Source organism: Silurus meridionalis, chromosome 9, assembly GCF_014805685.1.
Source record: "Silurus meridionalis isolate SWU-2019-XX chromosome 9, ASM1480568v1, whole genome shotgun sequence".
NCBI classification, from domain to species: domain Eukaryota; kingdom Metazoa; phylum Chordata; class Actinopteri; order Siluriformes; family Siluridae; genus Silurus; species Silurus meridionalis.
The window spans coordinates 8,089,871-8,104,410 of record NC_060892.1 but is presented as its reverse complement, the minus strand read 5'-3'; the positions used below and the strand labels follow the sequence as shown (position 1 = coordinate 8,104,410).

The 14,540-nt window shown below is 37.4% G+C and overlaps 1 protein-coding gene across 2 annotated transcripts in view; it reads right to left on the bottom strand.

Moving 5' to 3' along the window:
* Positions 1–14,540, bottom strand: part of adamtsl3 (ADAMTS-like 3) — a 200,041-nt gene that overhangs the window by 172,029 nt on the left and 13,472 nt on the right. For both annotated transcript variants that reach the window (XM_046857561.1, XM_046857562.1), the window contains exon 3: positions 931–1,050. In XM_046857561.1, the coding sequence (XP_046713517.1) occupies positions 931–1,050 (120 nt within the window). The remainder of the gene's footprint in view (positions 1–930; positions 1,051–14,540) is intronic.

The window sequence follows — 14,540 nt, the reverse complement described above, 5'->3', positions numbered from 1 at the left end:
CAGCATTACTGGTTTATTTTGGTAAAAAAAAAACTAAAAAACAAGCAGGAACAAGAAGGACAAGTGTCACAGGTAATCACAACCAATAGTTACGCCAATTATGCCAACATTCAAGAAGAAGAAGAAGAAGAAGAATGTCAAAATTACATGCAGCTCTTGACTTCTTTCTGTGATTTTATGCATTAGGCTGCATTCATTGGATGATCAAATAATTGCATTAGTAACTGCAGATATACATGTTTTCACTACAGTTATCCATAAAACATCTGAAATAACGAACTGTTTCAAAAACTGTTTTAATGTGCCTAATTTACTTCAAACGCTTTTATAATTTGCTAGCATAGGAAAAAAATATCAGCTGCATTTACCTGAGAACACATAAAACCAAGATGGCTAATTAGATTTGCTGCTAATTGAGCATCAGCAGTTGGTATAACAGTGTTGCATACAATATTTTGCTGAACTTATCTAACAGACAAAATACTTTATGTGAAAAGGCTAATACTTCCTACTTCTCTTTTGCCCAAGCCAATATTGCGTATCCAGTCCGACGATCTACAAATACAGTGCATATTTTAATGGTCCACAGTTGTTATCACTAGATGCCTTTAGTATTAGCATAGTCCCACTGTTAAAACAATGATGTGCCAAAAACAAATGAAACCAAAATAAAAAAACCCTCTGTGGTAGAAACAATCCTCTGCAGATAATGTCAGAATTTTTTTTTAATGTTATCAGTAGCTTTTTCCTACATAGTTTCAGAACAAGCCATTAAATACCTGCATCAGGGTTTTCTAAAGAAAGTAATCTACTGTGCATTTTGGATCTTGCCGAAACATTTTTAATTACCGTACAATGTACCATATTCCCCTCTAAGCTAAGTGAAATGTGTGTAAAGGAAAGATTACAGTTCACATCCCTAATGCTTACCTGATCATCATAGCGATATGTGAGATACTGCTCTCCTGTTGTGTCCTCCAGAAAGCTTCCTTGGGGTGAGAGAGCAAACTCAGGCAAGAAGTATGCACTCTGAGAATGACTTGATTCTGCCTGTAGAACAAAGCAAACCATTAGAGTCACATTAATAGTTTGCACGGGTATAGCGCATGCTTCTCTGTGCAAACACATCTGGTTTTGCTAACCAAACCCTTTATACTGAAACAGTATTACAAACATTTTCACACATACAAGTTGCTTGGTACATTTTACATTGCCCATTTTATCAAAAAGAACCCAGTAGGGATAATGTTATACTGACTTGTCGCACATCTTTAGCATCATCTCTCAGTCTTTCCCTACCAAATTATTCACGGGACCTTTACTGGAATACCACTGAATAGATAAACACCCCCATGAGCACCAATGAACTGGAAATCTCAGAGCACTGTTCTTTGGTCAAAAACAATAATTAAGTTTCAGAGGACAATGGACAATGAACACAAATAGTCAACAAATACACTTTTAAAATCTCACTATTACTGCTTCATCTAATGCATTCCAGTGCCATATACACTACCATATCACTAACAATATATTACTAAGAGTTTTCAAACCTATAAAAAGACATAAAACAAGGTATAGCTGTTCATTGATGGTTTAAGGTGGTTTCACTTGACATGTAGGGCAACAAATTTATAGAGTACATTGTGTACTAGTAAGTGTAAGTTTAGGCTTAGATAACTGATAAGACAACTTTTGAACGAGTTCAAGAAAAGAAAATCTTACTAGATATTGGATGTAACGAATAAAATAATATCTTGGGAATCATCTGACCAATACTTTTCTTAGTATCTTCAAGCCGATAGCCACTGACAATGCTGAAGTTCAAGCTTAGTGCAATTCCTATTCCATTTAATCCAGTCTATCAGGTTAATTCGCCGGATTAGGTGTGATTACAGAGTGACAGAAATAAACTTTGCAGGAATGTAGGTGCAGAAACAAGGTTGAGGATCACTGTATTAAACAAATAGGCTTTAGCAGCTATGGGTCTGTGCCACTGGGCACAGCTTTTGATTTACAATCTCATAAGAATTAAATTCAATCTAATATGCAAGTTGCATTAAAACCTGTAAGTGCTAAAAATTGGACAAAAAACAGGAATTGCAAGTATGGAGTTAGAGATAATGCAGTAAATCTGTGACAGCATCATGGAACTTTATTGCCAGACAGTATATGGAATATAAATTGTAAAATGATTCCCAACACGATTCAAGGACACGGAAAATCAATTGTCTGTGCAAGTGGCTTCAACCTGATATCAGCACTACATAAAAATACGCATACGTATTTACTCCGAAGCAATAAATACAGTATTATAAAGCTCCTCTGGTCATGGTGAAGAAAGGCTTGAGTTGAAGTATTAATCTGATTCACTTGGCCAAATCGGGTGCCGTTCTTCAGTCTTTTTAATCGTTAAATGTCATCAGGTAACCGCAATATGCAGCTTAAAACGGATTTCTCAACTCATCCACCACAGCACCTGCGTAGCAACCGGATCTCCTTCGGCCTAAACAAACATTTGCATTTATTAATTCATGCAGAAGCCCATTTTGCTCAATGGGTCGCCTCGAACGGATTCAGTGCTGAGGCAAAAACAATCCCAGAGCCGCCCGATCGTGCCAGAGCGGAAATTCCGCCTCACGCAAAAGACTTTACTCACAAAAAAGCTTAGCAGCAACACACGCTCAAAGCACAAGTCCTCAATCATGGCAGCAGTTTTCAAGCACAATGAACTCACTGTACTGAATTCACAGTGGGTCGGGAATTAGCGAAATAGGCTAGCAACACTCTTATAAACAATTTGTGATGGTTTAGAAGGTTAACGAATTACTATGGAATCTCAATAGTTGTTTTTCTCGCCATTTTTGAAGGGAACATATTTGGAAATGGGAATCCTGCATCACAGAGTCAACTTCTTGTATAGGGGTAGAGACAGAGTTAAGAGAAACGGTGCCTTGGAATAAATTTACAGCAAATATGCGACTGCTGACTTTTAAAGGCACTTGCTTTTATCAGCGACAGTCAATTCTATACTGACAGGCCTGCATTAACAGCCTGCTGTGTGTGCATGTATGTGTATGTGTGTAAGGAGAGAGGTTAAGACCCCTCTAGAACTTAAGAGGAAGAGGCTCAGCCACCTCTGCGGATGGAAACAAAATTAAAGTATGTGTGTGTGTGCGTGAGTGTGTCATGCACCTACCGCTTTTAAAAACTCCATCTTATACGCCGTATATCTTATGTCTATGAAGCTACTTTCTCTTTCACACACCTGCTTTCTTTTCCCCTGGACCGTCCCTCAGCCTAAACAAGTCTACTCAATGACCTCTTGCTCCAAAATTCCCTTAAGTACCCCACCATCTGTCTGTACTCTTAAACACACACACACACACACTCAGACACACAAAAATGTCCTCACTAAAAAGTGACCCAGGTTTTGGGTGCTGCGATCGAGGACTCAAGGGAAGGCAATCTTCCTCACCTACCGTATTTATCCTCTGTGAGCTATAGAAGAGCCAGGCGGCCCACACAGAGCGATAATAGACAGAGAGACAACAAATGCGCCAGTGTGCAAGGAGATAAAACAGGCCAGTATAGACATAAGCAGAGAGCTAAAACCCACAGTAAACGTATCTGCAAATAAAATCAATATAGCCACAAAATAGCATCCATTTCATTAACCTAATATAGCTCAGAGACGGCGTCGGAAACAAACTCTAGCCAAAGACAATAAAATGTTCATTCAATTAGATTATTATTTAGGTTTTTCCAAGAATCTTTATTAGGATACAAATGTGTCTAAGGTGTCTAAGTACCCTCTTCACATTGATCCAGAAAGGCACACAAGTCAAAAAGTCAGGAGAAACAGCAACGATATCTAGGAACTTGAAGGAAAAAAAGTAAGATAAAATATGACACATGGAGACAGTATTAGGAGAGCTCCTAAAAAAACTGTAATAGTGAACAGATAGTGAGTAAGACCTGCCAGCACCACAAAATCAACTGTACACACACACACTTACTAAATTATAGGACAAAATAACAGGTTGCTGGTTATACTGTACATGATACTGTATTGTATATTTTCAAGGACAATGGTTGATTTTTACAAGCAGAGGGTTCGATAACCACAAACTAATTCTACAGTCTTTTGCAGGATTCTTCGGATAGTTAATGGTTCTTTGCTCCCAAAATTGTGGTCCTAGCAGTGTTGTAGGGTTTCACATTAAACCTTTTGGTATGCCCCAGAGAGTCAATTTAGCAGTTTTAGATCAAGCCTTTTTTTCTAGTTACATTCGATTTTAAGGTTAGAAATCTTGTCTTGCACAGTGCAGTAGTATATTCTGCCTGTTTATAATGTTCAGAGTTTTTCTTCAGCATATTAAATTGCTCTGGAAATGCTGTTAAACCCAATTGTCCATGAAGAAGAAAGTTAATCCCTTGCTAAAGGGTGCCAGAACTGTGCCTGTGCAGGAAAATCCATTTCAACCAGCTAGCTAGCCAGCTACTCTACTAATTCAGGGCAATTTTGCTGGTTTGGCACAAAGAGTTTGCGATACATCCAAGAGAACTGGGTGTGTCTCAAATATAATTGGAATGAAATTATAGATGATGGGCTTAAACCCATTATTTAAAATAGGACAGAAAGGTAATGTGTTTCCAATGTTTTTAAGCAGGTTGCCACATTCCATTGCATCTGCCCTCAAATCGAGCGCATGAACCCGTGACCATGTCCTGTCAGATGTCGGAAAACCAGGGATCTCATATATCTGAGCATGGGATAGAACAAGCTATCATTCTGTGTGCCAGTAGTGTACATAGTGATAAATACATAATAGAATTAGCTTTTTATCACCCATTCGTACTCAAAGCTGTATGCTGTAGACAGTAGTAAATCCTATACATTTACATTGATTATAAAACATATGAACCCAGACAGACTCCTGCTCATGCTGTATCACAGAGCTATCTACCCTCTTCCACATACATGAACTTAAACATACCTCCGAATGGCTAGTGCTGCTGTGTGAAGGGTGAGAGTGTATGCCATTTCTCTCACCCAGAGATCATGGTCAATTTTACTTCATTGCCTCCTACCAGTGGTGGAAAGTAATGAAGTAAATGTAATTTGTTCCTTTACATAAGTAGCTTTTTCGTGTATCTGTATTTTACTGAAGAATTTCCATTTGAGAAGATTTTTACTTTAACTTCACTACATTTCAAATTCGAATATCTTACTTTTACTCAACTACTTTATGCAAAATCAGTCGTTCTATTATTATATTTGTGAGTGGATACAAACTGGTCAAGCACTCAGCAGGCCACCAATCAGGGTAGAGCTGATTGTTTTGAACATGTTTTGTTTGGCGCTTGTTGGTTTCTACTTATCACCAACATACAGTTCAGTGTCAGTTCAAAAGACATCAGAACATTTTAGGAGAAATAAATGATGGAAGAAACTTCAGACTCTAACTTGCCACAACATCCGTAGTCATATTTGCATGATTTTTTTGTAAGTAGTTGAAAAGAAAATTTTGGGCTCATGATATTTTATTTGATATCGATCAGTGTTTGACTCATTAATATCATTCTATTAATAGATTGGTTCACTAAGAGTAACATTAAAATCTTTTTAAGAGTTGATTAAGTGAAGAGTCTTGTAACATAATTAATAATATGAACATGATAGCCATTATAAAACATATTATTTGGATACTTAAGTACATTTGAATGCTTTGAGTACCTTTACTCAATTGAAAGTTCACAGGGAGCACTTTTACTTTTATTGGAGTAATATTCTACTTACTTTAACTCAAGTACATGATTTGTGTACTTTGTCCAAGACCTTTGTCCTAATCATGTATAGTTGTAACAATTCGGATTTGAACTCTGATTGGGAACCATGATTGGGATCTCCTCTCAATAAAGTAAAAGCTTTTTAACATTTCACATTACAGTTATGTGTGGAATAATGTGCCCAATAATATTTTTAAAACTCTGCAATACTAACCAATACCTTATCTTCTTTTGTAGTTATAAATGCCCTAAAACGTAATGTCCTGCAGCATGAGCGAACTGAATACAAGCAAGGCATGTCATTATACAGCTGATCGCTGGTTGAGAAATGCCAGACCTGTCACAAATTTCTCACTGAATTGAAACTAAAGACCCTGGAGACTTAAGTATGCCTGGGAATGGTGTAGAAGGGTTTCGTTGAGCTCTCCAAAAGTGGGGCAGAGTCTGACATCAATTGCAATGGGCAAAAAAAAAAGAAGTCTAATGATGAGTCACTCTCAGCAAAGAGGTTTCTCAAAGTCTCCAAGCAAGCCATCATTCTAATGAATCATTAAATGTGCCTTTTAAATGCTTGCAATTTATATTCATCTGACACCTGTGAGCAAATCATTAGCAAAATAATCAGTAATTACTATTAATTATATACACATGACAAAAAGTGGGATGGAAGCGACTCAGTTAACTGCAATTACGCTTTTATATCACTAGGGCTTTTTACAAGTGGCTAGGTTTAAATGCACAGTTCATGCACAAATCTTCACATTTATGGAATTTGGCAGATCGACTTACATTGACCTCATTCAAACAACTGAGCAGAAGGGATTGAGGTCCTTGCTCAGAGTCCCAGGAGTGGCAGCTTGGTGTGGCTGGGATTAAAACTCACAACCTTCGGATCCAAAGTCCAATGCATAAACCTATAGCTTACAACCTCCTCATACATACAGTACATCTGCAGCCAGGAAGTATTACACAGGACGGTAAAACCATGGCAGGTAAACAGAAGGAGGATATGGCAAACGATTTTCCCCCGAGTTTCAGGTCCAAAACTATTACGTATGCAAAGATTTCACTTTAGTTTTCATTTCCTTCAGGAATTTGGGCTTAAACTCTGTCTGACCCCTGCAAGCTTTAGAAAAAATGGCCTCTTTCCAGAGATGGCAAAAGTACACACATCCTTCACTTAAGTAGAAGTAAGATACTTATGTTATAAAAGACTCGAGTAAAAGTTGAAGTACTGACTATACTATTTCACTCAAGTTAAAGTAAAGACGTTTGGGCTCTAACATGTATTTCAGTAAAAAGTAGTCATTACTACTACCTGTTTTCATGTCACATTGGTAACTGGACCTTACATCATATTAATATATTAATACAAAAGTATTTAAAATGTTGTTATCCAATGAATGGATCCAGGCCGAGCAACCACCATATAGAACACAAGCAGTGCAAAGATGATGATGATCAGGTGATCAGGAATGTCTCTGTTCTCAGTCATGTTTACATCACTGACTCCCTCTTCCATGTACGCCCCATACTTCCTGTTGCCTTCTGCCCTGCTTATTGTTCACTTCATAGGCAATGCATATGTGGTGTGTGAGAGCCAGGAAATGATACAAATTGATGGTAGATTCAAGAAGCAATGACAAGAAATAGGTTAATGGGCTAAAAAAAATGAGAATATACAGATATTTGTGTATGAAATGTAATAAATGAAAGTAAAAGCTTGTCCAAAAACATGAATAGTAAAGTGCATATACCAGAAAAATCTGTACCGTAAGAAAGTATTACTTCCCATCTCTACCTCTTTCTCCTCGATCAAGCTTGTGTCATGTCGTGTTGATAACCGATAGAATCAGAGGCAGTGAACCAGTTTTTATTTAGCCCAGCATTGCACCAACTCATTACACAAGGTTACTGGCATTTACAACAGCAGGCACAGGTGCGTCTATTTTACACACCGCCTTGCTTTAAGTTTCAGCGAGCTCTCGATTAGGAAACTATGGTCGCATTGTCTGTGTCAAGCCACACAGCCAAGCGCTGAGTCGACATCCATGGCACGAATCCTTGTTGCGAAGATGAGATGTGAAAGGCTCCGCTTTGCCCAGAAGAATGTCTTGATTCTTTTAGAAAGAGCTACGCCCAATAAAATCAAGACAGTCCTGGCAGCACTTAGGCCTTATGTAACCCAGCATGCTTTTCTTTCACCAGTTACGGCTGCTCCTGAGTCTGAGTTCTTAAAGGACAGATTGACTATGATTAACATGAACAGTAGAGAGAGAGCATGAGAATTTATGTCATCAGTTATCAAAAATGAATAAAAATGTTACTCAGTTGATGCTTATTATTTAAGAATACATCATTTAAAACAGGCAAATACATTGTTGAACTGTGTGGGAAATCCTCATATGAGACCCCAATATATCTGAATATGCTATTGTTTCATTTATTTTCAAGTTGTATGCATTCTGTGTAAGATGTCAATTGTCTACTTTAATCATCATCTAATGTTGACTTCATTAGTACAGTATATGTCCTAAACATACCCCACATTTCAGCACCCATTTTAGTATATCTTCTCAAGAGACAATACTACAGAAATGAAAATTGGATATATTTCAGTCAATGTGCTGCATGAAGAGCAGTATAGATTTACTCTCCTCTAAAAATAACTGAACATACAGCCATCATTGTCTAAATAGGTGAAATCTATCTTTGAAATCTTTATGAAATAGGATACAACTGGAGCTGATACAACCTCTAAATGCCACGGGATCCTTGCATGGTCGGCATCTTCTAACTTCATGAGGTTGGAACAAGTCCATATATACATACTGTTTACAAACCTTTCTTAAAAAGCACTTGCGTCACTGGGAAGCAAATTCACTGCATGTACTGCACTGCACTACCTGCATGTCTTCCCTTACCACATCCATAAACCTCCTCCTTGGCCTTCCTCTTTTACTCCTTCCTGGTGGCTTCATCCTCAGCATACCGATATACCCCATGTCCCTCCTCTGCACATGTCCTAACCCTCTCAATCTCTCTCTCACTTTGTCCCCAAAACGTCCTACATGCGTTGTCCCTCTAATAAACTTGTTTCTAAATGTGACCTTCAACTGTCCCAGATTTATTTAATGATTAAATTCATCAACATGTTGGCCTGCTTTTACTTTATTTAATATTTTCCTCCATTGCGTACAATGCCATTCCTGCTAATTCTTCAAATGAGTAATGCAGCTGGAGTTAGTACTTAGATGTCTCACCCCCTCATCGATGCACTTTGCTCAAAACCAAAACCTCCATGCAATAGCTCTATCCTTGATCCTTGAGCTGCTGGAAAATCATGAGTGGTTACTTAAGTATGAGATCACTGTTAATTTGTTCTCTTAATAAAGGCCATTGTTAGCAAGATCACTGTTCTCATAGTAAGAATAAAACTATTGTGTCAACTCACTATTTAGCACCTTGCAAAGCACAAATATTTGATTTTCAGCGTAGTTAATGTGTCTCAGAAGATAACACTCTTATAGGAATTATCTTAGATGCTTAGAAAAAAACATGCTACTTTTTATAATGATTGTCACATGCCAGCCTAAACCTGACCGTACTTTGCAAAACAAACCGAAATCAACTGTCTTATATTGCTCAGCACTTCCCTCATTAATGTCAGATTGCTTTTGCATGTCAGCCAAACCACACCCTGGTTTGTTCGATATCATGCCAAGAATTTTGATTCGGTTTGTGTGGAGAGTTTTTCAACCCACACATGATCAGTGTTTGTCTGAAAGTGTTCTTCTTCAATTTAAATCAATCTCTGAGAAAACTCTAAATCAGGGAGGTGAAGGTTCCCCTTCAAATCTGAAAATATTGAGATAATTGGAAAGCATTTAAGTGCATAAATCAATAAAGAGCTGTTCCAAAAATGCCAAAAATAATATTATCAATATATTTTGTTTTATTTGTGTAGCACCTTCTCCCACGTATTTTACAACGAAAAAGAACAAGAGAAGCAACACACAGGCCGAACTGTCACTACGAATCACTGCTAACTCGCTGTATCAACAGCAGGAGTGTTCAAGGATAATGCAGCTGAGGAATTCTGGGACGTGCCGTACAGTCCTGAGGGTGAAGTGGGGGTCACGTGAAGTAAGCTCCTGTCAACAGCTGCTCTTTGTCTGTTTGTCACTGTAGTAAATAATGATCACAGCTTTTACTCTCTAGAAACAAAAGCTGTGTGAAGTCTTTATTCAGCATCGTTTAGAGGACAATTCTATCATCATGCTGCTCACATCACAAGTATGATGAAGAGGAGAACAAATCCTGGATGAAGGGTGGGTGAATTTAATGATGGGAAATGATGCTTGACAATCTCTGACTAGTTTAACAGTTTCAAGAGCAATTTCAGCCTAAATGAAGATAAAAAAAAATCTAGAGAAGGTTCACTCTGTCTAATCACCTGGAAAGACTGTAGTCACTTAATAAAGGCAAATGCGAATGCTAGTGGAGATATTTTATTGAAAATTGCAAATGTTACACACTAAAACAAAAAAAATTCAAACAGAAATTAAATAAAGAAACATAACCTAAGCTGGATGTAGACCATAAAATACAACAGCCATGAGAGACAAATATGAGACAAACTAAGGGGTTATGAGGTGAGACTTGAGTGCTTATTAACTTTAAATGTGAAACAGGTGCAGAAATTGAGACATGGTTCAGTGGTTGATAAGAAGTGTAGTCCCTGAACATAATCCTGACATTCGACTAGTGTAGAAAGAAATCAGATCGGAAAATCTTTCATCATTCTGTGTTATTTCACCTACAAACCACTGGGATTGGTTTCACAAACATCCAAAACAATGTCTTCTTTATAATGATGTCTTCTATCTTTGAAAGACAGGACAGCCTGGTTATCATTCTATATACAGTAATATATTGTAAATTAATCACCCAAATTATTAAAATTTACTCATTTAGATAAGTGTATCCTATATTGATCATGATGTCATGAAGAACCATGAGTTTATTCACTTGAAACCTGCTACAAACTGGGTGGCCTATTTTATAAGGGACTGTAAATCCGAGAAAGCTTGTTTATACTTTGTAAACAACTAAAGACCGAGTGGAAATTTCTTCACAAATCAGTTTTAATCTAACAGCCGTAATATTTGAATCCTAGCCGTGCAGCTGCAGGGTTATACTGCATGTCATTTTTTACTTCAGGAATGTGAAATAATCACTTCTGAATTTCTGACTGGAATTTCATCATGTGAAATTCAATTGAAAAGGTGTTGTTTATAAGAGAGATGTGCTTATCCAAGCAACATGGGCAGGTGGAACTCAATTCATGCAATGGCACTAAGCAGTTGAGGCTTTAGGAACTGTAACCAATGAGAGTGATACATAAAGTATCAGAAGAAAAAAAAAATTCACTTTACAGAAGTGCAGATGTAAAACAATTATGCTGGATTGTTGACAATTGGGCAAAATAATTACTTTTAAAGTTCTAATTGGCTGACTTTGGTAGTTCATAATTCCAGAACAAACACTTGACATCCAAATTATAAAGAACACCAGTACACCTGCAATCGGCCAATCGTGTAGCAAGAGTTTATTCACACCAAGTGCAAGTGAGTTTGGACATATTACTGGCTATATGTAAAGTTTTAATGTAAAATGTATTAGAACTTCACACTGGCACACATACATACATACATACATACATACATACATACTTTAGTTTTACTTAGTTTGGGACCCTGGAGATGCTACATCTGATGATGTTCATCATGCATGTGAATCATATATATTTACATTTCACTGCAAGTTGTATTCTGTATATATCTATGTTTGTGACAAATACAATTTGAATCTTGAAAATCGTGAATAAGGCTGTGTTAATAGTTGACGTTAAACAATGTATTGTGAGCCACATGCATGCTCTTTTTGTTTATATGCAACAAAATAGATAAAAGTAAAAAAATACAGATGAATTGGAAAGTAAATCAATTTAATAAAATTCTTTAGACAAATTGAACATTTTTAAAATTTTCATTCCAGATAAAAGAAATAATGAACCAACATGGCTACCTTTGCATAATTTAAAGCCATAAAATGGCAACTAGACAGCAGCTAATTCAAACCATCGTAACCATACAACAACCTCTCACAGTTTCTTCCTCATAACATCTAAGGGAGTTTTTCCTTGCCACAGTCGCCATGCCTTGCTCATCAGGGATAAATACACATCGTTCACCTTAAATCTTAAATTCTGTAAAGCTGCTTTGAGACAAGGTCTGTTGTGAAAAGCGCTATAGAAATAAATTTGACCTGACAACAAGACAATGACCCAAAGCATACACCCAAGCTCTGTAAGTGTTATTTAGAGAGCAGCCAGTCAGTTGAGGTGTTATCGATCTTAGGATGCCTTGCCCAATCACTGCACCTATATCCTGTTGAACTGTTATGGGAAGAACTGGATTGCCAGTTCATAAAGAAATCTCCAACTAGTAAAGAACACATTTGGCAAGTTTTAAAAAAGGGCATGGCACAGTGTTTCAGCTGAAAGTCTGGAAAGTGTGGAGAGTCTGTTATTCATGCTAAGGAAGGATTTTTCAATGAAAATTAGGTTTAACATTGGGGACATTTAGATATGTGTTTGGTCAAAGTAAATCTTTTTACCGTTAAATAATGTAGTTTGTTTCATAAAATCAAAATGAACATGTGTCTCTAGAAAACAATTAAAGAATAAGTGTTTCCAAACTTTTTGACAGGCACTGCACATTTATTATTGCTGAATAAGTTTTTTTACTAAATGTGAAAAATGAAAACATGGCAAATAGTGAAAAAGTAAGTGAGCACCTTTATGTGTAAGCTTTCACAGAACTTTCTATCATATGAATAAATCATCAAACACATCTGTGTTTTTTTATCTCACATATTCCTGTCTTAAACTCTTATTCTAATCCTCAACTGAGAGCTGTTGGAATTAGCACTTAGATCTTAATAGGGCTGTTCACAATCTCACCACTAAAAATAGCAAAAAAATAATTGTGATTAATGTTAGAGGATAAATATATCAGTATGTGTAAATGTAAATAAAAAAAATTCAGTAGCAGTACACGAAGAAAATGGAGAGAAAGTGAAAATGCATTGTTTATTAGAGATGCCTTTATCTAAGCAACTAGGGAGGGTGGAATTCAATTCATACAATGTCACTAAGCTAAGTTTTTTTTTTATAGTGTTTCAACCTTAATAGTATTTGAACTCACAATTCCCTGGTTAAATGTGCAGATGTAAAGTGACTATACTAAAACATTTAAAAAAATTAAGGTGTCCAATTTTGGTTATTCCATATCTCTGCTTTTGGAGCATATCTACCTCAAGTTTTAACATGTGCTTTCTGGGATACTTTTCTGTTCACCATGCTTGCAAGAAGTGGTATTTTGAATTATAGCAGACTTGACCTCTTTAGCCCTTTCAGCTTGAATGAGTCTGGCCATTCTCATCTGACCTCAAGTTGTTGGTGATCCATTTACATTTCATTTACAATGATGGCATTTGGTGGACACACTTATCTAGAGCGACTTACATTTATCTCATTCATACAGCTGAGTAGCTATGGGGTTAAGGGCCTTGCTCAGGGGCCCAGGAGTGGAAGCTTGGTCTGCCTAGAGATTGAACTCATAACCTTTGAATCCAATATACTGAGCTACAACCTCCCCTGATCCAGTAAAGACTGGGTGTGAGGTGGAAATGAGAAAAAAAAAATACACCATACACACACGCATTCACACAGCCAGTCGATTTACCGGCATGGATTTGGTAGGTGGACAGATACCAGAGACCCAGAAGAACCCTATAAACATATCCTACTACTTTTAAGTATAAATAAAGGTCAATGGAGGACCTCTAAAATGTATCTATGATTCATACTATATGTAAATCAGAATAAGTGAGGTTAGAGCTTTGGCCCTCATCAGTGTATGTTGAAATCCTGCGACCAAAACAGAGCGAAACAATATGTAAAACAAATCTTGTACATGAATATTAGCATGCAGCTTATAAGAGCGTATAAATGTCAACAGCAGGTTTCTGACCTAGATACAGAACAGCACTGCAGCAGTCACACAGTGTTTGCTTGAAAACTCACAGCAAGTTTGGTCTGAAAGGAAGAATGAAGAGTTTCATGCAATGAGTTCCAGAGCTGTTAAGAGCATGGATGCAGGAGGAGTTAAGAAGAGAGAGAGTACATAGTAGGGCGAACGATGGAGTGAGAAGGCGGAAGGGGAAGAAAGCTAGGGGATCTCGTCTAGTTGATTAGCTGTGGCGAGGGTGCAGATCGGCAGCATGTCTGTTTACAGCTGACCGCAGTGAATAGCCACACTGTACCTAGGTATGAAAGAGCCTTTCAGAACACAACTCTACGAGAGAGCGAGAGAGCGAGAGAGAGAGAGAGAGAGAGAGAGAGAGAGAGAGAGCATAGACCAAGACCATATTGCTGGATGAAGGCTTGTGGCAAGAGCAGATAAGTGATCTTTTCACTTTAGTCTAAGGGTGCTTTCAGTTATGCAGCATTCGGTCCATTTTTTCAATTGAACCCTGGTGTGGTTCTCCCTCAGTACGTTTCATTTGGAAAGATGAGAGCACTGAGATCACACTCGGTCGAGGACAACTGGTCATGTGAAATAGATGGTTTTAGTTAGCTTCCAAACAAACTCAGGCACCATGAGGAAAACATAGAGCGT